Source organism: Macaca thibetana, chromosome 10 (assembly GCF_024542745.1).
Source record: "Macaca thibetana thibetana isolate TM-01 chromosome 10, ASM2454274v1, whole genome shotgun sequence".
Lineage (NCBI taxonomy): Eukaryota > Metazoa > Chordata > Mammalia > Primates > Cercopithecidae > Macaca > Macaca thibetana.
In genome coordinates this window covers 4,671,934-4,698,998 of record NC_065587.1, presented here as the reverse complement: position 1 = coordinate 4,698,998, position 27,065 = coordinate 4,671,934, and the positions used below count along the sequence as shown (strand labels likewise).

Here is a 27,065-nt window from a genome sequence, read left to right as displayed (position 1 = left end):
AGTAGCTGGGATTACAGGCATGCACCACCGCGCTCAGTTACTTTTTTGTATTTAGTAGAGACGGGCTTTACCATGTTGGTCAGGCTGGTCTTGAACTCCTGACCTCAGGTGATCCACTCACCTCGGCCTCCCAAATTGCTGGGATTACAGGCCCCCCATGCCCAGCCCAAGACTATTTCTTTTTTTCTTTTCTTTTTTTATTTTCCTTCCTTCCTTCCTTCCTTCCTTCCTTTCTTCCTTTCTTCCTTTCTTTCTTTGACAGAGTCTCACTCTGTCACCCAGGCTGATCTCCACTCACTGCAACCTCTGCCTCCTGGGTTCAAGCGATTCTCCTGCCTCAGCCCCCAGAGTAGCTGGGACTACAGGCGTGCACCACCACACCCGGCTAATTTTTGTATTTTTAGTAGAGATGGGGTTTCACCATGTTGGCCAGGCTGGTCTCGAACTCCTGGCCTCAGGTGGTCCACCTGCCTCGGCCTCCCAAAGTGCTGGCATTACAGGCATGAGCCACCGTGCCCGTCCCCGAGGCTATTTCTTTAAATCAGCTAGTTGAAGTTCTATAGGAAACTCTTCACAATGTCTGTTTTTGTTTTCTTTTGTTTTTTGTTTTCACTTTGCTGCAGACCCAGAAAACTTTGTTAAACGTGACCTGTCCCTTCCAGGAGATGAGGGACCATGGCCCAATCCCATATTTTAGTGAAACCCAAGGCAGAGCAATGCGAGAGGGCAGCCTCCCCTCCACTCAGCTGCATGGGCTCCAGTCCACATTGCCTTTCCTGGCTGGCAGGATTCTTTGGTGAAAGGCAGATAACAGGGTGGGACAGGGGATCATGGGCGGGAGACACGTAGGCACTGGGGCTGGTGTCTGCGAGGCATCAGGGCTGCCTGTCAGCTGTCCTGAGTGGAGAGACAGGACCAGGCAGTGGGCCCTGTAAAGATGGTGCTGGATGCGACAAGAGCCACATGGAACACAGGAGGTGGTGGCCACACAAGGCAGAGGGTGGCTTTGGCAGGGGGACGGTTGCCAAGCAGGCTTCCTGTAGGCGGCAACTCTTGGCAGAGCCCTCAAGCTGGTGGTTACCATGTCCCAAATATGACCCACTCATCAGGCCCCACCCTGCACCACCCTTGTGCTCCCTCCTCAAATTCACACCAGGACCCATCGAGGCAGGTGTTCCTGCCCCACTTTAGAGATAAGGGGGCTCGGATAGCATCACCGGCTGGAGGTTGTAGTGTGAGGAAAATATACAGGAGGATTTGAATCCAGTTCTGTTGAACTCTAAACCCCAGGCACTGCCCACTCGTTCTATGATGGAAAGTGGGGGGATAGTGCCCAGGCGGCAGGGTGCTGTACACGTAAGCTTGCCCGCCTTGTGCGTTTCCAGTCCGCCATGCCAAGCCTCATCTCTGCACTTTCAGTCTTCCCTGCCTGCAGCAGTGCCACTCACTGCCAGCCACTGAGTCAGATCATTGCAGAATCCAACTCCATGTAAAGTAGATCATCCTTTATGGACCAAATACGACTATCTGGCTGGGCGCAGTGGCTCCTGTGATCCCAGCACTTTAGGAGGCCAAGGCGAGCAGATCACCTGAGGTCAGGAGTTCGAGACCAGCCTGGTCAACATGGTGAAACCCCGTTTGTGTGAAAAATACAAAAAATTAGTTGAGTGTGGTGGTAGGTGCCTGTAATCCCAGCTACTCAGGAGGATGAATCAGGAGAATCGCTTGAACCTGGGAGATGGAGGTTGCAATGAGCTGAGATCTCACCACTGCACTCCAACAAGTGCACAAGTGCAGAGCAAGACTCCTTCTCAAAAAAAAAAAAAAAAAAAAAAAAAGAAAAGAAAGAAAGAAAAGAAAATCCGTCGATCCTCACATCACGCTTTGCAGTGAGACTCCCACAGCACCTAGCATGACACAGGCAGGGGTCCTGCAGCTTCCAGTCCATGTCCTGGACTGGATAAACGACATCCATGATCCAGCCCTGGAGCTGGATCCTATGTGACGAGGGGGGCACCTGTCCCTTTGGAGGTGCAAAGAAGGGAGGCAGTGCGGCCGCAGGTGGGCTGCCCTGGTCCTCTCAAGATCTATAGAGACAGACATCTGAGCCATGTCGAATGGGGCCTGCTGCAAAGCTGGGGACTGGTTAATTAACAAAGGGTAGAGTGTCATGACAGCAGCAGTTTTTGGACCTGCAGAAGCTTCCAGATCCTGCAAAGCTAGAATGGATGCACGGCTTAAGCCCCTCCCCCCCACTTCAGCTGTGACCACTGGTTAACATGTAGCAAGCAGCACTTGGTGCCAATCTGATGGAGTCATGCCTCTGCTGACAACCCTCCATCGCAGGTGTCCTGCAGCCCTTAGGACCAAAGTCAAACTTCCCACTGGGCTGCAAGACCTGCCTGACCAGGGCCTTGCCCAGCTCTGCCCGCCTTGTGCCATCTCCACACTCTCTCCCTGTGAATGTGTCCCCTCTCTCCTGCCACAGGCTTCTGCACATGCTGCTGCCACCCCCCTGGAGCTGTGGGGCCAGGACCAGCCACCAGTGAAATCCCATCCTTGGCCCCAGGCTCCTGAGTCTGCCAGAGGCTGTCTTATCAGCCCACAGACAGCTTCTGCAACAGACAACCGAACCCCGGGGGTACCCAGGGCCAGGTGCTGATGGACTGGTACTCGGGAGAGTTCTCACTCCCTGCTGGGGACCTTGGCCACATGCTGCCATTCCTGGCCCTTTGTTCCTCATCTGTAAGATGGGCATAATCACAGCTGCCTTGTGGGACTCTTATAGATTCTGTCCCCTAGTGTGACAATACTTCGTTACCTTGGACCCATGGGGTTTTGCTGTCAATACCAGGATGGCAACCAAGGACATGCCCATAGTTCGCCCTTACCGACAAGATCCAGCCTCAGGTCGCCAAGCAGCTCCCTGCTCGCTGCCAGTGAACCCTCCCTTTCTCAGCCCACGGCCCCTGCCCCGGTGGACTTCCAGCACCTGACCCTGCAGGCGCGCTTCCAGGAGCTCAGAGGCCACTGCCCTGGTGGATGATGCCCTGGAAGCATACACTCTCCCTTGACAGAGAGCTGTGCACATCAGCAGAGGGCAAGCCAGCAGCAAACTTCGCAGGCCCTGGATGGCAAACAGACTCCAGTCTGGACCCCAGGCCCATAGGAGAAGCTTCACCCTGGCAGTGTCAGGGAAAGCACTTGGGTGCCTGAACACAAATGGCTGTCATCACCTGCTCCCAGCACTCAGGGTCTACCTGCTGCCCAGTACTGAGCGGCCAAGCCCTATCACTCCAGGTTGCCTCCTCCAGCAACCCTTTCCTCTCTGAATTCCCATCTTCCCAATTCTTTCCCTGAGGCCGTGGGAGGGCCTCGGCTTCTCTGGCTGGCTGGCAGGCCAGCACTTGCAAGAGTGAGCGGCTCAGCAGGGCAGATATGGGCTCTACAGACCTGCCTTCCGTCCTGCGCCCTGCCACTGGCCTGGGGGACCCGGTGCAGACGGGGCTTCTCTGTGCCTCAGTCTCCATCTGGTAATGTGGGCGCAGTAATAATTACCCTCAGAACATCTTCCAGATCAGAAAATGCAAAACGGAACCTGAGATGGCATTGTCACCACATAAATGGTAGCTATGAACTAAGATCCTCATGCACCAGATGCTCCCAGCAGTCACTAAGGCTCCAGAGCGGAAACTCAGGTGGCACTCAGAGGCATTTTCAAGAGCACTGATTTGTCCTCAGAGTTACAGATTTCTACTCAGTCCCTGCGCCAGCGGTGTTTCTGTTCCTCATTTCATCAGCACTGAAGAAGGTAAAGAGAGACTTTCTGGAGCTGGGAGTGGGGGTGGCAGTGTGCCCTTTGTGACAGTTGCTCCCATGCTGGGTGTGTGACAAGGTCTTCGAGGCCAACAGAAAATTGCTTCATCTCTCTCATCTGAGCGTGGTTTCCCAAAAGAAACCTGCCACCCCTGGGAGGCAGTGGATGCGGGGCTGTTTCTGGCCCAAGAGAAGAGTCCTGAACTTGCTTCTACCCTCGGGACGCCTGCGGGAGACTGGCTGACAGCATTTGATTGAAAATGCTTATTTCTGGGACACATGGATGAAAAACAAGTTTTCTCTCCCTAAAACCTTGGGAGCCCCAAAAACCCAAGAATATCAGTTTTCTGTGTCTGCTGAGTGTACATGACCACTCTACAGACCCCCACACAGCCTTTGTCCTTGTTCATGAGAAGGTTCACCAGGTCTTTCAACACCTGGTTGACCTGGGTGGTGCATCTGGGAAAAGAAGCCAACACACCTGTGTGGACCCTGGTCCTTGAGAGCCTGGGATATGGGGACACCAGGTAATATCTTTGAGCCCAGAGGTCCTCATGAGGATATAGCCCCTGAGCTCTGCGTGGGCTGCGGAGGGTCAGCTTCCCTCACAAAACACAGCAGGATGACAAGCGTGGATGTGGCTTCCTGCACCCCCCGCGAGATATCCAGGATATTACGTGTGCGGATCACCCTGTAAACTCTGAAACATAACATAGATCTTAGCTATTGCTGGCTAGCATGTGCAAGAGAAGGTGAGGTTGCGGTGTGCCAGTGGGAAGGATATATGGGTGTCTGGAGGGTGGGACAAAGTTCACCACAGGTGCCTGGCTAATCAACTAGGGTGAGTTTAAGAGAAGTTTGTGAAAGGGCCAGTTCCCGCCTGGTCTCCAGTTCCCCTGCCTAATGAGATTTGTGTTTCCTTTCCGGAGTGGGTCCTCCTGGGCGCCGGCTGCCACAAATAGCACAGTGGCAGGCGCAGCTGGCAGTGGAGGGCAGGCAGTGGGGCGGGCATAGCACACATTGCGTTCCCAAGGAGGGGCGCCCTGATGTGCCGGCACCCAGGGGGTTTGTGCATTCCGCGCGGGGAGCTCGGGCGTCACGGCGCGAACAAAGCGGCTTTGCAGGGCGCTCTCCTACTCCTCGCCATTGGCCGCCAGGCCGCGACCTCCCCCTGCGCTGGCAGAGTCCCAGTGCCTTACGTGGGCACAAAGTTAGTCCCTCACCCCCCAGCGCATGGAGTAGGGGGCGGGCATGGCTCTCGGGTTGCTGGAGAGGGGTGGGGTTGTGGGGTCGGAGCTGGCGGCGCCTCCCCGAGCCCGTCCGCGTTGCCCTTCACCCTCCTCGTTCCCCCGCCCGCCACACCGCCCTGGCACCTCTCGCCACCTGTTTCCTTGTCCTCCCAGCTCGCCTTCCCCTTCTCCTTATTTTGCATCCTGGGGTTCCAGGGACAAGGTCCTTCCCGGGCCGCCTCCCACCCCACGCACTTCTGAGACTCAAGAGCACCCGGTCCCGGGTCCCGGGTCTAGACCGGCTTATCGCACAGAGCGGCAGAGCCGGGCTCATCGAGAAGGCAGGAGGGGCTCGCCAGCGTGGCACGGGCGCCCGGCGAGAACCTCCACCAGCCCCGCGGCGTGTCCACGCCTAGAATTCAGCCCCACCCTGGTGCCTCGGGCTGGAGGGGCGCCGACGCTCAGCGGTGTCCCGTCGGTCACCTTGGACAGCCCCTCCACCTCTCCGGCCTCAGTTTCCCTTGGCTGCAGCGACCGCGAGGCGCTAGGTGGGAGCCGCTGAGCGCTCCCGGGGCCCCGCCCACCTCGAGCAGCCAATCGGGCGCCGCCGTCCGGGGGGTGTGTCCCGGGGCCGCGGCCTGGGGCCCGGAGGGCGCGCTGGGCGGGCGGGGCTTCCGGGTCGGGCCTCGGGACACTCGCCCGAGCGGACCGGGGCAGGGGGCGGGCCAAGGGGCGGTGCGTGTCGCGGGGGCGCGGCTGGCACGGACGCGCGGAGGCGGCGCCGGGCATGGGCCGTGGACGCGGCGGCCCCGCGGCGGGGGCAGCGGGCGGCGGGGGCGGAGGCGGCCGCTAGCGCCCTGCCCGGCGCCGCCTCCTTCGGCGTTCGCCCCACGGACCGGCAGGCGGCGGACCGCGGCCCAGGTGCCCGGGGGCGGGCGGGCACGCGCGCAGGGGTCCGCGGGCCGTGCGTTCCCGGTCCCGGGACCCGGAGGGCGGCGGACGGGGGAAGGGCAGAGGGTGGGCGGCGCATGCGCGGGGCCAGGGGTCTCGGGGTCCCGGGGACCTGAGGGCCCGGGGTGCGCGGCTGGAGACCTGAGGGCTAGGAGCGAGGACACACACCGAGGACTCGTGCAAGGGATCCCGGGGCCCAGCTCGGCCTCCCTCTTAGCGCTGGGGGCCTGCCCGGAACCCCAGAGTCCGCGGCTGTCCCTGGGGCTTGGCGCTGCGCGGAGGTCGGGTCTGGGGACCGCAGCGACTCTGGGTCTTCGGGTTGTCCCCTGGGAGGGAGGGCCCACGGGCAGGGACATCGGGGCTTGCCCTTCCCTCGGCGCGGTGGAGCTGGGGCGTCCCCGACTCAGAGGGTGCTTTCCGAGACCTCCAGGGATCCCCGAGGCGAGGAAACCCGGGCCCCGGACAGACCGACCCTGGGTGGGTGCGCCCGGCTGCTGCCGTCGGACGGAGACGCGCGTGTTTGTTCTTCCAGCTGCGGCCACCTTTGAGGAACGGTTCCCACTTTGTGCCCCAACGCGGCGGGGCGACCCCGGACAGGCTGTGCTGGGCCGGGTGGCTTCTCTGCGGAAGCCGCGCCACGTCGCTGCCGGTCGGGGCCGCTGCGGGTCGGGCTGCGGGTCGGGCGCCCAGGTCTTTCCGGAGTCCCGCGCTGCGCGGCCCGCGTGGTGCGGGTGAAGCCGGAGGGGCGCGGGGTGGTGCTAGTGGAAGTCCGGAGGGTCGGCTCTGTCCCCTCACTCACCCCAACTAACAGGGCACAACTGCACGCCTGTGCTTTTCTGAAGCCTTTTTTAAAAGTTAAAAGAGAGGAAGTGTGCTCCAAGTGTCAGGATTCCTTCCAAGAAAAACCCACAGTTGTCCAACGCCCTGGGCTTCGTGGGACCTCTGGGGCTGCACGCCCACGTCAGCCCCCGCCGCCCCCGCCGACCCCTGCCAGGAAACCAGGGAGGCCCCTCCTCTCCCAGCCTCCTTGGGATAAGGGTGGCTTGAGGAACTGGGTCAGGGCAAGGACACGGGGTTTTCCTGAGAAGGACCCTGTGACGCCCCTGTCGTTGCTGGGCAGGGTCGGGATGACTTTCCTCTTCCAAGGTGAAGAGTTGGGGGGCATCCAGAGAACATAGCGTAATCACTTCCTCCTTCACCTTCTTACTGCCAGGCTGAAGCTCAGGGCCCCGTCTGCTCTGTGGACTCACAGTTTGTGGCAAGACAAGCTCAGAACTGAGAAGCTGTCACCACAGGTAAGTAGAAGATTTAATTTACTGTTTCCAGATGGAAATATTTAAGTGTTTTCAGTGTTCACTGTTGTCGTACTACAGACCAGCAATCTGGGGGTTATTACTTTGTGATGCAAGGTTAGATACATTTTCAGACTGAAAGTAAGATACATGTGCATGGATTCACTTTTTTTTTTTTTTTTTTTTTTTTTGAGATGGAGTCTCCCTCTGTCGCTCAGGCTGGAGTGCAGTTGCCTGATCTCAGCTCACAGCAACCTCTGCTGCTGGGGTTCAAGCGATTCTCCTGCCTCAGCCTCCCAAAGTGCTGGGATTACAGGCGTGAGTCACCGTGCCCGGCCTAGGATTCACTTTTAAGTTCTGAGTTATTGTGTGAGTTTTGCTGGGAACTTCATTGCTTCATGGCAGGCATGTTTTGTATAATTTAAAACTTGGTAACATTAACTTTGAGAAATGTGGGTGCTTAGCAGACCCTTGGGATGTCCACACTGACTGGTACCAAGCAGTATACCGTCTCTGAGCTGTTTTCATTTTGATTTGAATATTAAGTAGATGGCTTGTTGAGATAGGCCAATGCCAGAACATGCCAAGGATAGGCTGAAGAAACGGCCAGATGATATGAATTTGTGTGGTCACCATTCATGAGAGACCAGGGACACTGGGGCTGATGATGACCTGTGTAACTCCGAAGCAAAAGTAAATTAATTGGCAAGCTGGGTGCGGTGGCTCACTCCTGTAATCCCAGCACTTTGGAAACCGGAGTGGGCAGATCACTTGAGGCCAGGAGTTTGAGACCAGCCTGGCCAACATGGTGAAACCCCATCTCTACAAAAAAAATAGAAAAATTAGCTGGGCGTGGTGGCGGACACCTGTAATCCCAGCTACTCAAGAAGCTGAGGCAGGAGAATTGCTTGAGCCTGGGAAGTGAAGGTTTTAGTGAACTGAGATTGTGCCACTACACTCCAGGATGGGTGACAGGGCAAGACTCCATCTCAAAAACAAATAAATAAAATAAAATTAATTAACCGACAGTAGGAAAAAATGTTTTTTCTTTCTTTTCCCACATCTGTTTTTTTTTTTTGTTTTTTTTTTGTTTTGTTTGTTTTCTGAGATGGAGTTTTGCTCTTGTCACCCAGGCTGGAGTGCAGTGGCACGATCTTGGCTCACTGCAACCTCTGCCTCACGGATTCAAGTGATACTCCTGCCTCAGCCTCTCGAATAGCTGGGATTACAGGTACTCACCACCACACCCAGCTAATTTTTGTAGTTTTAGTAGAGACAGGGTTTCGCCATGTTGGCCAGGCTGTTCTCAAACTCCTGACCTCAGGTGAACCGTCCGCCTCGGCCTCCCAAAGTGCTGGGATTACAGGTGCGAGCCACTGTGCCGGGCCCTTTTCCGACGTCTTAAACACAAAGTAAGAGACATGCCATAATCATCAAATACTGCAGTGGTTTTCACTAGTTCCTGTTTATCAAACTTATGAACAGAGTTTTAAAAATAGTGTATCAGCCAGGCGCGGTGGCTCATACCTGTAATCCCAACACTTTGGGAGGCTGAGGTGGGCAGATGACAAGATCAGGAGTTTGAGACCGGCCTGGCCAATATGGTGAAACCCTGTCTCTACAAAAAATATGAAAATTAAGCTGGACATGGTAGCAGGCACCTGTAGTCCCAGCTACTCAGGAGACTGAGGCAGGAGAATTGCTTGAACCCAGGAGGGAGGTTGCAGTGAGCTGAGATGGTACCACAGCACTCCGGCCTGGGTGACAGAGTGAGACTCCGTCTCCAGAAAAAAAAAAAAAATTGTATGTGAGAGAGAGAGAACTAGAGAGAAGAAAGAGAAAACCTGTCTTCTTTATAAACTATTTTATAACTTTTTATTGACTAGGTTATGAAAAATCTTTCTATGTGGAAAACATTTCTGCATCATTTGAAATGTATATATAATATCCTGTTGTGTTTAGATACAATAATATTTAACCAATCTCTTTATATATGTGTATATATTTAATGCAGTCATTCTATAAATATTTACTGAGTAGCTGCTGTGGGCTACTGTCCCCAATGCTGAACAAGACAAGCATGGATCCATGAAACTGATTTTCACACCAGAAATAAAAAGGAAACGTAAAGATAATCCTCCTCATGGTAAAAGATGAAGAACCTATTTTTGCCAGGACATCTTACTCTTTAGTAATTGGTGGTCAGTGTTCATTTTCTTGTGTGCTGTTTTGGAGAGTCTGTTTTTTTTTTTTTTTTTTTTTGACGCGGAGTCTTGCTCTGTGCCCCAGGCTGGAGTGCAGTGGCGCGATCTCGGCTCACTGCAAGCTCCGCTCCCCCGGGTTCACGCCATTCTCCTGCCTCAGCCTCCTGAGTAGCTGGGACTACAGGCGCCCGCCACCTTGCCCGGCTAATTTTCTTGTATTTTTAGTAGAGACGGGGTTTCACCGTGTTAGCCAGGATGGTCTCCATCTCCTGACCTCATGATCCGCCCGTCTCGGCCTCCCAAAGTGCTGGGATTACAGGCTTGAGCCACCGCGCCCGGCCTGGAGAGTCTGTTTTTGTAATAAATATTTAAGTAGCCCAGGCGTAGTGGCTCACGCCTGTGATTTCAGCACTATGTGAGGCCGAAGGAGATGGATTGCTTGAGCCCAGGAGTTCAGGACCAGCCTGGGCAACCTGGCGAAACCCCGCCTCTGCTAAAAATACAAAAATTAGCCGGGTGTAGTGGCGTGTGCCTGTGGCCCCATCTACTTGGGAGGCTGAGGTGGGAGGATCCTTTGAGCCTGGGAAGTGGAGGTTGCAGTGACTGAGATGGCGCCACTGCACTCCGGCCTGGGTGACAGAGTGAGACCTGGTCTCAAAAAATAAATAAATATTTATGTAGTCATCATTAAGCAGTCTTTTAAATTTTATTTATTTACTTATTTTTGAGACAGAATCTCACTGTATCACCTAGGCTAGAGCACAGGTGCGTGATCATGGCCTGATGCAGCCTCGACCTCCCTGGGCTCTGGTGATCCTCCCACCTCAGCCTCCCAAGCAGCTAGGACCACAGGCACACGCCACCATGCCTGACTAATTTTTGTATTTTTTGCAGAGACGGGGTCTTGCTATGTTGTTCAGGCCTGTCTCAAACTCCTGGGCTCAAGCCATCCTCCTGCCTCAGCCTCCCATAGTGCTGGGACTATAGCCATGAACCATTGCACCAGGCCTAAGTGGTCTTTTAGAAAAAAAAAAACATTAATTAAAATATTTATTTGCTCATTATAAATATATTTGAAATGTGCCAATTTTTTTCTCTCTCTTTTTTTTTTTTTTTTTGCTCTCTTGGTTTCTGTATGTGGATGGATATATTTTTAATGGCAAATAGGATGAGTGTCTTCACTTCTAAGCAACCAGTGTTTTTCTTTAATGTTTGTACTAATTTTGTTACATTGCAGTTAGAGGTTGTGGCCTAATTTCTGCTTTTTTGGAACTTGAGAGTCGCTGTTTTTATTTGTTTTTGGTAGCTTGGCATAGAGTCCATTTTTCTTTTTCTTTTTCTTTTTTTTTCTTTCTTTTTTTTTTTGAGATGGAGTTTAGCTCTTGTTGCCCAGGCTGGCGTGCAGTGGTGCAATCTCAGCTCACTGCAACCTCCGCCTTCTGGGTTCAAGGGATTCTCCTGCCTCAGCCTCCCATGTAGCTGGGATTACAGGTGCATGCCACCACGCCCGGCTAATTTTTGTATTTTTAGTAGAAACAGGGTTTTGCCATGTTGGCCAGGCTGGTCTTGAACTCCTGACCTCAGGTGATCCACCTGCCTCGGCCTCCCAAAGTGCTGGGATTACAGGTGTGAGCCACTGCGCCCAGCTCTAGATACTTTTTAAAAAGGTATAGTTTCTGATTATGGGGTAGAAATGTGCTATGTCTTATGAATTGCATAGAATAAGCTAGATCACCTTTAAGGCCATGTGGTTAGGGAAACTTGGGCACAAAATTTACATTTCCAGCTTGGTGATAAGATGAGTTTAAGGTAAGAATCAAACAGGAAAAAGCCTTAGCTGTTCCAGTGGCCCATGTTTAAAAGAATGTATTTCTTTTTCCAAGTATTTCTGCCGCTTGCATGCACTGAGCTCCTGTGGAAAGGAGCACCATGCAGGCACGTTTTCCAGGCAGGACCAGATTTGCTTGTTACCCAGAGGTGTGTGCATTCTTTGCTTTTAGGATATTTAATTAGCGTCTTTTAATAGTGGTATTATGGTGTCTTGAAAGTTTATGCATTTGAAAAGAAAATAACTTACTCCTTGCTAGGTCTCACCCTGTCATGGTTATCTTTGCAGCTAAGCTGCATTTGTTTTGAGGCTCACATGTGGTAAAAGTGGTTGAAAATTTGGAAATTTTGCTTTGTATCAGCAAAGCAGCTTGATATAGTGGAAAAGGTATTAGGTCATTAATCATGAGATTTGGATTCTAGCCCCTTAGCTGCTGCCTGCCAGGCCTGGAGACCTTTGTTCCCTTCTTTAAACTGCTGTTTTCTCATCAGAAAATGAAGTTCCTCTCCATGCCACCTCTCTGAAGGGTTGTGAAGCTCAAAGTGGTGGCTTAAAAAACTGCCCATCTCAGGAGGTGTCTTAAGAAGGAGTGAAGGGGTGGCCTGCCCCTCCACACCTGTGGGTGTTTCTCGTTAGGTGGAAGGAGAGACTTGAGAAAAGAAATGAGACACAGAGACAAAGAAAAACTGGGCCCAGGGGACCCGCGCTCAGCATACAGAGGACCCACGCCCTGCACCGGTCTCTGAGTTCCCTTAGTATTTATTGATAATTATCTTTACCATCTTAAAGATAAGGGAGTGGCAGGACAATAGGATCATCGAAGGGAGAAAATTAGCAGTAAGACATATGGATGGATAAAGATCTCTGTGACATGAATAAGTTTAAAGGAAAAATGCTATGCCTTGATATGCATATGCAAACATCTCCATAAACCTCTTAGCAGCATTGCACCAGCAAGTCTCGCCTTATGCCGTAAGGCGGTTTTCTCCTATCTCAGTAAACAGAGCATACAATCGAGTCTCACACGGAGATGTTCCATTGCCCAGGGACCAGCAGGATTTTTAACCAGCAAGCTGCCTTCAGGCACTTGTTTAACAAAGACACATCCTGCACAGCCCAAAATCCATTAAACCTTGAGTCACCACAGCACATGTCTCTTGCAAGGACAAGGCTGGGGTCAGGGTCACAGATTAACAGCATCTCAAATACAGAACAAAATGGAGTCTCTTATGTCTTCTTCTTCCTATATAGACACAGTAACAGGCTGATCTTTCTTTCTTTTCCCCACAAGGACATACCGCTGGCTCCTGCATTTCTCACTTAGCCAGGTCTGATACCTGTGTTGTTTTCACTCTGGCCATTTTAGGATTTTTCAAAGGCTTTCAGAAAGCAACATACTACCATCGCCTCTTACACACCAAAATTGTTTTTCATTTTGGAATATACAATTGAGAGTTCTCCACTAGTATAATAAAGTTGTTACCAGTGGTTCCTATGTGATTTTTTTTTTTTTTTTGGGACAGAGTCTTGCTCTGTCACCCAGGCTGGAGTGCAGTGGCTTAATCTTGGCTCACTGCAACCTCCGCCTCCCAGGTTCAGGCAATTCTCCTGCCTCAGCCTCCTAAGTAGCTGGCACTATAGGCACCTGCCACCATGCCCAGCTAAGTTTTGTATTTTTAGTAGAGATGGGGTTTCACCATGTTGGCCAGGCTGGTTTTGAACTCCTGACCTCAGGTGATCCACCCACTTCAGCCTCCCAGAGTCTCGGGATTACATCAGGCGTGAGCCCCACCGCACCCAGCCTCCTGTGTGTTTTGAAGGTGATTGTGACCTCAGATTTTGGTGGGGCTACACCTTGCATTTGCTTTTACTCCAACTCCATGGCATACCTGAACCAGGCCTCTTCATCTTGAAGAGGGATCTGCTGAAATGCAGGCCCAGTGAATCTCCCCGTGCCCAGACACAGTTCCGTCAAACCATGGCCCAGTGCTGCCGGCACCCTGGTTCCTGGTTAGTCTGACTGTCCACACTGAGACTAATTCCTTGAGGGCAGACAGGTTGTCTTACTTCTTTCTGCCCTGCTAGACCTATAAACTGAGTAGGTACTTGTAAATGTTCATGGAATAAGTACATGATTAACAGGATTTAATTCTAGAAGAATGTATTGATGGGCGTCTGTGGTCACCACAGTACTGAGATGTGGGTGGGAGCTGGCTGGATGGGGGGGCACCTAAACAGGAGTGCAGACAGCAGCCCCTACAGATGGTGGCCCGCTCCATCCCACCGCAGCAAAATTGCCCCAGGCCCCTGCAGCTTCCCCCACACCTAGACTGAGAGAGCTCTTTTTCCTTCTGTATTGACAGGGTGTTCCCTCCAGATGTCCAATATGTACTTCCCATTACAACGGTGTTAGGAAGGTGAGGGCTGCCACTGAAATGGTCCTCTTCGTAATCACCACTAGGTTTGGTGTATATTATGGATTAAATAGAATTTTTATAAGATGGCCTGAGGATCTATTTAGATAAAATCCTCTTTCTTTCTGCAAGATCATGGATTTAAATTCCAAACAACTGACTTCATAGGGAAGGGATATGGCGAAAGGGAAGTGATTTGGGCAACACTGATATTTAACAAGGCGAGGGTCCTTCTCCCGCTCTGATTATGAAGCTAAAATATTCCCAGGAGAAATTAGAGAAAACTCAGATGAAATATTGTTTGTGTTCCAGGAGGTAGGACTCGTCGGACTGCTTTTATTTTGCTTCATTTTAAGAGATTTGCAGATAAAGAGGAGTGAAGATTTCTATTCAGATTTACTTGCTTTATACTTTTAACTTATAGACCACAAGCTAACCTTCAAAAGAGCATCATTTTGAATAGTAAGAGTTAGGAAGGCAAATACAGGACTAATGGCTTCCAAGATTATGAGCTTCATAGGAATGGTTTGAGATGAGGCTATATAGTAAAGCAGAATATTGAAGCTCCCCCACCCTTTTCATTTTTCATTTTTAAGAGTGAGCGAGGCCAGGCGTGGAGGCTCATACCTGTAATCCCAGCACTTTGGGAGGCCAAGGTGGGCGGATCACAAGATCAGGAGTTTGAGACCAGCCTGGCCATCATGGTGAAACCCTGTCTCTACTAAAAATACAAAAATTAGCCAGGCGTGGGGTCAGGTGCTTGTAATCCCAGTTACTTGGGAGGCTGAGGCAGGAACATTGCTTGAACCCAGGAGGCGGAGGTTGCAGGGAGCTGAGATCGCACCACTATACATCTCAGACAAAAAAAGAGTGAGTGAGGCCCCATATTTTTTTGTATCTATTTGTAACTGAATACGTCTGTGGTTATGTGATAACCACACCAAGGTGACAAATTGCCAACTTTCAGTAAAAGAGACCCAGTTATTTAGAGGTTGACACGTGGATATGTCCCTTTCTAAGAAGTTCATCGTCAGCTTTACATGAGTATTTAAATGCATGTTTATAATTCAGCAATATGGCTTGTAAAATACAGATTGTCCAATCAAGTGATATGTAATTCTTGATCTGAAACAAGTTTTCTTCTATTATCTATGGAAGAAATGGTTATAGGGATGTTTAAATGGGATGAATTTTTTGAAGCATTTTCAGACAGCTTTCCACATGGAATAAAATAACATCGAGTGGGCTGCTAACATGAGGAACATATTACCTTCTGCCTAGGATTATGAGTAAATTTGATAAATTCTAGATTGCAGTCTTATTTTAGCTCATTTTATGAGACAGCTTGATAACTGGGGTAGTGTCTCTTTTTTTGCGGGGGGGCGGGATTGGAGCTGGAGTCTCACTCTGCTGCCCAGGCTGGAGTGCACTGGTGTGGTCTCGGCTTCACTGCAACCTCGGCCCCCCAGGTTCCAGTGATTCTCCTACCTCAGCCTCCTGAGTAGCTGGGATTACAGGCATGTGCCACCACACACTGCTAATTTTTGTATTTTTAGTAGAGACGGGCTTTCACCATGTTGGCCGGGCTGGTCTGAAACTCCTGACCTGAAGTGATCCACCTGCCTCAGCCACCTAAAGTGCTGGGATTACAGGCGTGAGCCACCACACCCGGCTTCTGTTTTTCTATCTGTGCATTGGGGATGAAAGTAACGCAAATGATGTTTAAAGAAAAAAAATGTTCAGAGAAGTTAGAAATTTGCTTTAAATTGGAATCATCTCTGAGTATGTGAAAGTTATTTGTAACAGAAACAAACAGGGCGGTATTTGCCCTGTTGACAGTGTCCTTGGACTTTACAATTTGTGAAGCAGAGTATTTTGCTTGAGTAGTACAATTGTCTTTTTCTTCCCCCAACTTTGACACATGTTACAGAACCTGTCACCAGATACAGGCAAGGGAGCGTGGGCTTCCCATCTTTGCGCCGCTCTGCTGTGATTCACAAGCGAGCAATCAGAAGTGCACAAAAGTTTAGAACGCGATTTTCATTCTCTTCTTCCTTTAGAAAAACTCATTTTGTTGAGAGCCTTTTCCAGAAAGGAAGGCACTCTATTGTTGTAATTTTCAAATCATAAAAATAAGCCTAATCTAGTCTATTCAGCGAGGTGTTCTGAAAGAGGGAATTTTTTTTTTTTTAAGTTCAATTATGGGAAGATCTTGAAGGCGGGACTCAAGGGAGAGTGCTATGCTGGGACGAGGGCTTTGGAAAATGAGAGGCATGAAGGGGAGAGGGTATTTAAATGTGTTTGAAGCCAAGGATCCTTGAGAGAAAAAGCTGGCACTAACAGGGTTCAAAGAACTGGCGTGACAAGTGATGACTAATGACACTGAGGGTGGGTTGTGGGTGCCTAGTGAATTCCTCCAAAGCCAAGATAGAGGATCCCAGACCCAGGGAAGAAGGGAAGAAAGTATGTACACCCAGAAGTACTGTAGGGACAGAGATTCCGATCACAAGCTGTGAATAGAAGATGCCAACCACCGCTGTAGCAGCCTGAAAACCACAGTTTGGAACCGCCAGTGAAGGGCTGGGAAGTGTGGATCCAGGGCTGGTGCACTGAACCCAGAGGAGCAGGCTCCCATTCCCAGCTAAGGATGGCAGCCGGTGGGGATCCTTCCAGGAGAAAGTTGTAAGTGGAAGCTTTCAATTCAGAGCAGTAGCAATGCCTTCAAAGTCCCAGGCTTCACGTGGGAACAGAGAAATGTGAAGAGTATTTAGCAGAGTGCCAGTATAAGAAATCTGTATCGGTGTTTGTTTGTTTGTTTTTGAGGTGAAGTCTCGCTCTGTCACTGCAATCTTTGCCTCCTGGGTTCAAGGTACTACACCACACCCGGCTAATTTTTTGTATATTTAGTAGAGATGGGGTTTCACCATATTGGCCAGGCTGGTCTCAAACTCCTGACCTCATGATCCGACCGCTGCACCTCCCAAACTGCTGAGATTACAGGTGCGGTGGCACCTGGCCCAATATCGTATTTTTATTTATTTATTTATAGACAGGGTCTCACTCTGTTGCCAGGCTGGAGTGCAGTGGCGCGATCTCAGCTCACTGCAACCTCCACCTCTTGGGCTCAAGCAATCCTCCCACCTCAGCCTCCTAAGTAGCTGGGACTACAGGTGTGCACCCCCACACCCAACTAGGTTTTGTGTTTTTTGTAGAGATGGGGTTTAGCCATGTTCAGCTCGTCTCAAACTCCTGGGCTCAAGTGATCTGCCTGCCTCGACCTCCCAAAGTCCTGGGATTACAGGTGTGATTCATCATGTCCAGCCCAGTATTTTTCTTTCACTCTGGAAACCAGAAATTATTGGCTTTTTTGCCCTGCTGCATTCTCTTTACTTAGATGAATCTAGCAAGGTTAGCTGTTAGCTGTTAGTGTCTAGGTCAGAAGTCTAAGTGAAAGTGAATATTTAACCACACTGAAGCACAGCCGATGATCTTTAATACTAATAGAGGTATAAGACTTAAAAGAAACAAGAACCCAGAAGGAAAACATGGCCATGGACGCAGAGAAAACCATGGCAGCTTCCGTGGACTCATAAAAAAAAGCTCAAAACCTAGGAAGTGGACCGAGACTTTTTTTGGAATGAATGAATTCAAATGTGGGCTTTCTTAGTAGGTTAAATCATATTCTAGAAGGGATTTCAGAAGGATGTATGCCCAATTATGGTATCAGGTCTGCTGTAGACTCTTCAAGGAGGAAGCCTCTGAAAGACAAGAAGGAACAATTAAAAATTAGAACTCAGGTGAGTGGATCGCAAGGTCAAGAGATTGAGACCATCCTGGCCAACATGGTGAAACCCCGTCTCTACTAAAAATACAAAATTTAGCTGGGCGTGGTGTGGCTGTAATCGCAGCTACTCAGAAGGCTGAGGCAGGAGAATTGCTTTAGCCCAGGAGGCGGAGGCTGCAGTGAGCCGACATTGCGCCAGTGCACTCCAGCCTGGCAACAGCGAGACTCCGACTCAAAAATAACAAATAAATAAATAAAATTAGAACTCAGAAAAGGAATTAATTCTTCCGAGAGACAAAAAGATGAGATTCTAGCCTAAGGTGTAACACATCCATCCACCAGGTGTCATTTTTATACACATGACGTTAAATGACCGCAGGCCCAGGCGAGCAGACATGGACTTTCCCACTGTGCGTGCGTGCTTTCCTCGGAGCCCTCAGCGGCGTTCCCTTTTCCGCGCTAGCATTCGATCCCTTTGCTTTTCTGGATGACCCCAGCCCCTCTGGCTCCACAAGTCCCCCTGCACCTCACCATCACCCTTGTGAGCTTCAAACCTGTCACCCACCCGCCTTCCAGATGTCACCTGGGCCCTCCCGGAGGCCCTCGCGCTCAGTGTGTCTGATTCTGAGCTGTCCTGCGTTTTCCCCTCCCCTGACCCTGGCGACCCTTTTTGGTCTCAGTTGCCAGCCTCCTGCTAGGGCTGGGGCAGGGGACATCAAAGGCAGGACAAGGTGCAGGGTCCTGACCCACCACTTAGCAGCTCTCAGACGCGGATGGGTTTTTCAGCTGGCCTGTGGCTCAGTTTCCCTCAGCTGCAAGAGGGGTGCATACTAGTGTTTCTCTGGATTGCTGCACCTGGCAGGTAGTGTGGGCTTGGTAGGTGCTTCCTTGCTTATCATTGCCTCTTCCATCTTAATGTTGTCCCGTCCATCCAATGTTTATGGGATGAGAGGTTGATAGAAGGGCACGGCCCTGACATTCCAGGGACCAATCGACACGCTTTCTACGCAAGCCCCTTCCGGTTCTTCTCGTGAACTAGGCGTGCCGGAGACACATGCCCTTACCCTCATACCCCGCCGCACCCCCATGACCTCTACCTTTGAGACCTCAGCTTAAACTCACTCTTAGGGAAGGCTCCCTGAACCACCTGCCGGGGTTGTATGCTGAGGCAGGTACTTGTTACACCTGGTGCTTTTCCTCCAATGCACTCAGGCAGTGTTTATTCAGGTGGTGGCTTGGTGACAGTGGCTCTCCCTAAGACCCCGCGAGGCCAGAATCCTTGGCTCATCACTCATGGTTGAACCCGGAGCCTCTTGCTGGTAGGTGCTTCAGGACTGGCTGTGGGAGCCTGCGGCTCCTGCCGGGCACCCACCACTTGAGTTTCCTCAAGTCTTAAATGCCACCTCCTTCCTGAAGCCTTCCTTGCTGCTCCCCCAAACTAGAGACAGGAGTTTTGTCCTTCAGACACCCTATGGCATTTGAGTCACTCTGATTTGATGAGTTCTGCTTTCACTTGAGCAGCTATTAGGGGCATTCGTCAGTCATTCATTCCTGAGTTCATTTATTCAGCAAATATTTACTGAGCACCTACTGCATGCCATGCGCTGTCCTGCCGTGTAAAACAGCGGGCACGATTCCCTGCCACTACCAACCATGGCCTCGCATAACTGGCAGATTCCCAGCTTCAAGGAGAGGCACGGAGGGAAACTGAGAGCAGCCCACAGCGTGGAAAGAGCGGGGACAGAGGGTCACGGGGTCACCGGGGCATGTGTGCTGCATCTGCCAGTGAACGGAACATGTGGCTCCAGATGTGGTTGTCTTTAAACTTCGGAATTTCCTTTCACTAAAGAACCAAGTCCAGAGAGAGGAAAGAGTGAATACAAATTATCCAAGAAACTTGAGAGCTCATTTTAGTTCTCCTGATTATGATCTTAAAGGCATTAAGTGCTCAAGTTAAACTCTTTTTGACCCACATAGGTTAGCAGAATTTAAATCCTAGGTGATTATTAACTCTAATCATGCATCTAATGACCTGTATTGAAGACACACTGCCTGCTTAGTTGTGGCCTCAGCCTTTGCTCTGTCACTGATGGTTCCAGCCTGAAAAGCAGATGAGCCCTCACAGCCACGATTCCACCGCAATCACATAAGCGGGACAGTGGTTCCCTGAAAACCAGCCGTGGAGCAGGAAGAGCAGGCTCCTGCTGTTGCGAGCTTGACTCCATTTGGTCTGATAGAAATGAGAGGTAGGCCGGGCGCGGTGGCTCAAGCCTGTAATCCCAGCACTTTGGGAGGCCGAGACGGGCGGATCACAAGGTCAGGAGATCGAGACCATCCTGGCTAACATGGTGAAACCCCGTCTCTACTAAAAATACAAAAAACTAGCCGGGCGAGGTGGCGGGCGCCTGTAGTCCCAGCTACTCGAGAGGCTGAGGCAGGAGAATGGCGTAAACCCGGGAGGCGGAGCTTGCAGTGAGCTGAGATCCGGCCACTGCACTCCGGCCTGGGCGACAGAGCAAGACTCCGTCTCAAAAAAAAAAAAAAAAAAAAAAAAATGAGAGGTAGATGATTCCCTAGACAAATGCAGGCCTTTCTCGAAGCCCCTTTCCCAGGGTGATGTGACATGTTTGGTCTGTGCCTTCCAGGGCAGCCATGTCCTGCTTTGCCAAGCCAAGGCGGTGGGGAGAGAGAAGCCGCATCCTGCTCGGGGCTACTGGGCCCCGCTACATCAGGTGGGAGCAGGGCTGCCTCCCTGATGTCCTTGGAGAAGTTGTCCACACTGCCTTCCCCTGTGGGAGTGACGACGATGTGTCCTGCCAGCCTTCCACGGCTGACTCCCCACTCTATTAATTCCTAAGAAACCAGGCCGTGGAGGTGGGTTTGAGGGTTTGTATTGGTGTTTTTTAAAGTCGAGTTGGCCGAGTGCAGTGGTTCACGCTTGTAATCCCAGCACTTTGGGAGGCTGTGGCGGGCGGATTACCTGAGGTCAGGAGTTTTAAGACCAGCCTGGCCACCATGGTGAAACCCTGTCTGTACTAAAACTACAAAAAAATTAGCTGGGCGTAGTGGTGGGTGCCTGTAATCCCAGCTACTCAGGAGGCTGAGACAGAGAACCCCTTGAACTAGGGAGGTTGCAGTGAGCCGAGATCGTGCCACTCCAGCCTGGGTGACAAGAGTGCAATTCTGCCTCAAAATAAATGAATAAATAAAGTTGGGTTTATTAAGATATAATTTACATACAGTAAAATTCTTTTTTTTTTTTTGAGACGGAGTCTCACTCTTGCCCAGGCTGGAGTGCAATGGCACAATCTTGGCTCACTGCAACCTCCGCCTCCTGGGTTCAAGCGATTCTCCTGCCCAGCCTCTCCAGTAGCTGGGACTATAGGTACACGCCACCATGCTGAGCTAATTTTTGTATTTTTAGTAGAGATGGGGTTTTGCCATGTTGGCCAGGTTGGTCTCGAACTCCTGACCTCAGTTGATCCACCCACCTTGGCCTCCCAAAGTGCTGGGATTACAGGTGTGAGCCACAGCATCCGGCCTAAAATTCATTTTTTCAGGCATACAGTTTTACTAGTTTTGAAAATATGCAGTCCCGTCTCCTGGCCATTCTCAGCTGCTGGGAGTTGTGTGCATTCCCTGGCTTGCAGCCGCGCAGGTAGAGTCCTCTTGCGTCTGATCTCTGACCTCGCCTTCACCACCTCACTCCTGCCATTTCTTTTGCTGCATCTCTCTGACGCCAGCCAGAGAAAGTTCTCTGCTTGTAAGAGCTCAGGTATCACACTGGGCCCACCTGGATCACCCAGGGTGCTCTCCCCTCCCAGAGCCTGTACCCTCACCTATGTCCCAGGGCTGCTATAACAAAGTACCATGAACTGGGTAGCTTCAACAACAGGCATTTATTCCCTCTTCAGGAGGATAGCAGTTCACAATCAAGGCGTCAGCACAGCCACACTCCCTCCAAAGGCTCTGGTAGCCTTCCTTGCCTTTCCTGGCTTCTGGTTGTGGCCGTCAGTTGTTGGCTCTCCTTGGCTTGTGGCCACATCCCTCCAAGCTCTGCCTTCGTCTTCATGTGGCCTGCTCCCTGTGTGTCTGTGTCTGCATCCAAATTTCCTTTTGATAAGGGCACCAGTCATATTGGCTTAGGGCCCAACCCACTCCATGACCTCATCTCAACTGCTCACATCTGCAGTGACCCTGTTTCCAAATAAGCTTATAATCTGAGGTGTGGGGAGGGGTAGGGCTTCAACACATCTTTTGAGGGGACACAAGTCAACCCACAGCAGTACCCTCTATTAAATCTGTAGAGCTCCTTTTGCACATAGGGTAACACGTCCACCAGCCCCAGGACTGGGGAGTGGACATCTCTGGGGGCCATGATCTGGCTTCCACATGAGGAAGTCCACAGTCTAGTAGCAACTCACACTTGCTCAGTGAATTGTGGTGCATGGAGGTAACTGAGTGTGGCCTGTTCATGCTCAAATGTGAGCAGCTGGTCAGCGTCCAGCTGTGTCAATCAAGGATGGCTCTGTAACACCCAGGATGAGCAGCCGTGCCTAGTTGCCCAGGACGTTAGGCAGCTGGCGTAGGGCTGGAGTGCTGGCCTCATGCCATGGGTGAGTGTGTAGGGGAGTGATACGTCTGACACGCAGCGTGTGAGTGGCTGAGTGTGGCAGCTGCCTCCTCTTCCCTGCATTAGGATGGTGTTGGGGGGAAAGCCGTGTTCATGGCTGCCCAGGGTCCAAGTGAGCTGGGAGTACCGGGAGGCAGCGGGCCTCATGGGACCATCACAGCTTGGTGCGCTGTTTATAGGTGGGAAGGCTATCATGACTGCACCCCATTCCCCCTGCCCCCTGCGCAGAGACCCTCCCTGAACACCTTATTTATACTTTCAGCGCTTCCCTCTACCTGTCACCATGTAGTACATGCTTTCTTCTTTTTTTTTTTTTTTGAGACAGTCTTACTCTGTCACCCATGCTGGAGTGCAGTGGTGCGATCTCGGCTCACTGCAACCTCCACCTCCTGGGTACAAGCCATTCTCCTGCCTCAGCTTCCTGAGTAGCTGAGATTACAGGCGCCCGCCACCATGCCTGGCTAATTTTTGTATTCTTAGTAGAGATGGGGTTTTGCTATGTTGGCCAAGCTGATCTTGAACTCCTGACCTCAGGTGATCCGCTGGCCTCAGCATCCCAAAGTGCTGGGATTACAGGCACGAGCCACTGCGCCTGGTCGGTACATGCTTTCTTGATTTGTCTGTTTCCCGTCTGTCTCCCCTCCTTAGAATGGCGGTTCCATGACACCAGAGATGTTTCTCTGTTTTCTCCACAGCTGCACCCTCAGCTGCTAGAAGGTGGCCCAGCATAGGAGGTATTTAGTGAAGCCTTCCTCTCCACTTAAATCTGTACTCTTGTGCTTATTAAAAGGTGACAGCTTTCTGTTTGAAAATTGTATTAGTGTTTTAATGAGAAAGTTATTTGGGTAATGTTGTTTGAATATGAGGAAAACATTAAGGATAGAAATGTAATTGTTTTCCTATTCCAGTCTATGGATTTTATTTATTTATTTTACTTTATTATTATTATTATTTTTTAAGACTGAGTCTCGCTCTGTCGCCCAGGCTAGAGTGCAGTGGCGCGATCTTGGCTCACTGCCAGCTCCGCCTCCCAGGTTCACACCATTCTTCTGCCTCAGCCTCCTGAGTAGCTCGGACTACAGGCACCCACCACCACACCCTGCTAATTTTTTGTATTTTTAATAGAGACAGGGTTTCACCGTGTTAGCCAGGATGGTCTCGATCTCCTGCCATCGTGATCCGCCCGCCTCGGCCTCCCAAAGTGCTGGGATAATAGGTGTGAGCCACCACACCTGATCAGATTTTATTGAAGTTTATAGAATTACTTCTTTGTAGCCATGGAAGTAAAAAAAATAATGAGACAAGTAGCTATTTCAAAATGTAGGGCTGATAAATTTGGGATGGTTTGAGAACGTTAAGATGGGGAACTCCATTTCTTTTTAAAATTTTCATTTATTTTCATTTGTTTATTTAATTTTTTTGAGACAGAGTTTCACTCTGTTGCCCAGGCTGGAGTGCAGTGGCGTAATCTCAGCTCACTGCAGCCTCCACCTCCTGGTCACAAGTGATTCTCCCACATCAGCCTCCTGAGGAATGGGGACTACAGGTGCCCACCACCATACCTGGCTAGTTTTTGTGTTTTTAGTAGAGATGGGATTTCATCATGTTGGCCAGGCTGGCCTCGAATTCCTGACCTCAGGTGATCCTCCCACCTTGGCCTCCCAAAGTGGTGGGATTACATGTGTGAGCCACCGCACCCAGCCAGGGAACTCCATTTCTGACAGTGGCTCAGTAGTTTGGAAGTTAACTGGCAAAGGTGGACGGAATCTTTAAACATATGTGGAGGAATTGGAGAGTTTACAAGATAGTGAAGAACTGCCAGGTCATGGTCTGGAGAAGATGGAAACTTGACATTTGGGGCCATTGTGTCCCTGGGGTGTTGGCCAATTTATGAAAGAATCAGTTAAGGCCTGAGTGGAACTTTTGAGGGGCTAGAGTCAAACACTCGTACATAAACCCTACTAAGAAGGGAAGAACCTGGTAAACATCCCAAACTTTGGATTGGGACCCAAAAAAACTCCATCCTAGGAGTACAGGTGACCTGGAAGCAGATCAGCTTAATCAAGGACTAAAGTCCAGTTCTAGCTACGCCCAATCCTTGAGACTGGATTAAGGTGATCTCAGATTGCAAGGACCTCAAATATCTGGCAGAAGCAAGTGAATATCCTTCTGGAGGAACAGAGCCTCATCCTAGGCCTCTAATTTTTAAGGACAATTTTTCAAATGCGGGCTTTCCTCCCTTTGCACAGTTCCATTATGCATAAATTTCAGTCAGTGACTGGCTGCGGTGGCTCATGTGTGTAATCCCAACACTTTGGGAGGCCAAGGTAGGTGAATTGCTTGAGTCTGGGAGTTTGACACCAGCCTGGGCAACATAGTGAAACCCCATCTCTGTTTTTAAAAATAAAAAAATTAATTGTCACCGTTTAGTTAGATTATAGGGGTCTCCCAACAATACAGATCAGATCCCAGCTCCCATGGTGTGTGCACTGTGAGTGCTGTATGAAGTACAAGCTCTGCCGCCGGTTCTTCAGCCTATAAATCACAGTATAGATAACAGATGTGCATGATGATCACTGACCAGTTGCATCACGTCTCTCAAAGTCGGTCTGTGATTGGTCCCTGAGCATCTGTCGGTCAGTTTCATGCACAGACTGCAAAGCGTGTGGTTGTGTCGCCTCCTTGTCTCTCAGTGATAAACCCACATGGCATTTTATAAAAAGTGGATATACCAGGCCGGGTGCAGTGGCTCATACCTGTAATCCTAGCACTTTGGGAGGCCGAGGCAGGTGGATCATTTGGGGTTAGGAGTTTAAGACCAGTCTGGCCAACATGGTGAAACCCCATCTCTATTAAAAATACAAAACTTAGCTGGTTGTGGTGGCGGGCACCTGTAATCCCAGCTACTGGGGAGGCTGAGACAGGAGAATAGCTTGAACCCAGGAGGCAGAGCTTGCAGTGAGCCAAGATTGTGCCACTGCACTCCAGCCTGGGTGACACAGCCAGACTACCATCTCAAAAAAAAAAAAAAAAAGTAAACATGAAAATTATGAAATGCTCAGAGATAAAATATGCGAGGCCTGTGCACTGGAATCTACAAAACACTACTGAGAGAAATTTTAAAAGACCTAAATAAATGGCAAGTTATAACATGCTCTTGGATCAGAAGACTCAGTATCATTAGGAGGGCGATTCTTCCCAAAATGATCTAGAGATTCAAAGCAATCAGAATCAGACCTCAGCATGCCTACTTGTAGAATTTGATAACCTGATTCTAAAGTTTATATGGAAATGCAAAGGACCTTGAGTTGCTAAAATAACTTTGAAAAACTTTGAAAATGCAAAGGACCTTGAGTTGCTAAAATAACTTTAAATTAACTTTGAAAAAGAACAACACAATTGAAGGACTTAGACTACATGATTTAAAGAATTATTATAAAGCTACAGTAATCAAGACAGTATGGTATTGATATGAAAATAGACAATTAGATGAATGGAACAGAATAGCAAGTCCAGAAATAGATCCACACTATTAAGTGCCAAGTCGTTTAAGTGGGGAAAAGATGATCTTTTCAACAAATGATACTGGAACAACTGGATAGCCATATGCAAAAGAACCTCAACCTGGCCGGGCGCGGTGGCTCACGCCTGTCATCCCAGCACTTTGGGAGGCCGAGGCGGGTGGATCACGAGGCGAGGAGATCGAGACCATCCTGGCTAGCACGGTGAAACCCCGTCTCTACTAAAAATACAAAAAAATTAGCCAGGCATGGTGGTGGGCGCCTGTAGTCCCAGCTACTCAGGAGGCTGAGGCAGGAGAATGGCATGAACCCAGGAGGCAGAGCTTGCAGTGAGCCAAGATCGTGCCACTGCACTCTAGTGTAGGCGACAGAGTGAGACTCCATCCAAAAAAAAACAAAAAAAAAAGAACCTTAACCCTCAGTTCACAGCACTACAAACTCATAATTATTATCATTATATTATACTATTATGTAATAATAGTATATATAATATATATTATGTAATATATATTGTATTATATGATAGTGTATTATATTGTCATATAATAATTATTATTGAAATGTGTCATACACCTAATTGTAAGAGTTAAAACTGGCCAGGTGCAGTGGCTCATACCTGTAATCCTGCACTTTGAGAGGCCAAGGTGGGTGGATCACTTGGGTCCAGGAGTTCAAGACCAGCATGGGCAACATAGCAAAACACCATCTCTACAAAAAAATCAACAAATTAGCTGAGCTTGATGGCACTAACCTATAGTCCCAGCTACACAAGAGTCTGAGGTGGTAGGATCACCTGAGCCCAGAGAGGTCAAGGCTACAGTGAGCCATGATTGTACCACTGCACTCCAGACTGGGTGACAAAGTGAGACCCTATGTTAAAAAAAAGAGTTAAAACCATAAAACCTCCAGAAGAAAAAATATGGGAAAATTCTTGTGATTTGGAGTTTGGCAAAGATTTCTTAAACATGATTTAAAAAGCATTAACTAGGCCAGGTATGCTGGCTTACACCTGTCATCCCAATGCTTTGAGGGACTGAGGTGGGAGGATAGCTTGAGGCCAGGAGTCCAAGAGCAGCTTGGGCAACATGAGTGGGTCTCTACAAAAAAAAAGAAAAGAAAAAACTGTTCCAGGCACAGTGGCACATGTCTGTAGTCCTAGCTACTCAGGAGGTTGCAGCAGGAGGATCACTTGAGCCCAGGAGTTGAAGCTTGCAGTGAATTACGACCATGCCACTGCACTCCAGCCTGGGCCACAGAGTAAGACTCAGTCGCTTAAAGAAGAAAGCATAAACTATAAAAGAAAAAATTAATAAATTAGCCATCCTCAAAATTAGAAACATTTACTCATCAGAAAACACTTAATAAAATAAAAAGTCAAGCCATAGACTTAGAG

General features: G+C 50.0%; 1 protein-coding gene and 1 long non-coding RNA gene across 11 annotated transcripts in view; both read left to right on the top strand.

Annotated features, from left to right (window-relative positions):
* Window positions 1-4,481: 4,481 nt before the first annotated feature.
* The window catches only part of PPARA (peroxisome proliferator activated receptor alpha), a 103,353-nt gene continuing 80,769 nt past the window's right edge, over window positions 4,482-27,065 (top strand). For 6 of the 10 annotated variants that reach the window (XM_050805888.1, XM_050805889.1, XM_050805886.1 and 3 more), the window contains exon 1: window positions 6,733-7,291. Coding sequence is in view for 1 of the 10 variants with exons in the window: in XM_050805880.1 (XP_050661837.1) it covers window positions 4,555-4,568; window positions 7,210-7,291 (96 nt within the window). In the remaining 9 variants the exon portion in view is untranslated. Of the gene's footprint in view, window positions 4,569-5,516; window positions 5,594-6,118; window positions 6,278-6,319; window positions 6,474-6,732; window positions 7,292-27,065 lie in introns of those variants that run through there. The other 4 variants (XM_050805880.1, XM_050805882.1, XM_050805881.1 and 1 more) reach the window with 4 other exon arrangements.
* Window positions 13,939-25,209, top strand: LOC126963693 (uncharacterized). The gene is made up of 2 exons (XR_007729191.1): window positions 13,939-19,764; window positions 20,080-25,209. It is a non-coding gene; the product is annotated as an uncharacterized LOC126963693 (long non-coding RNA).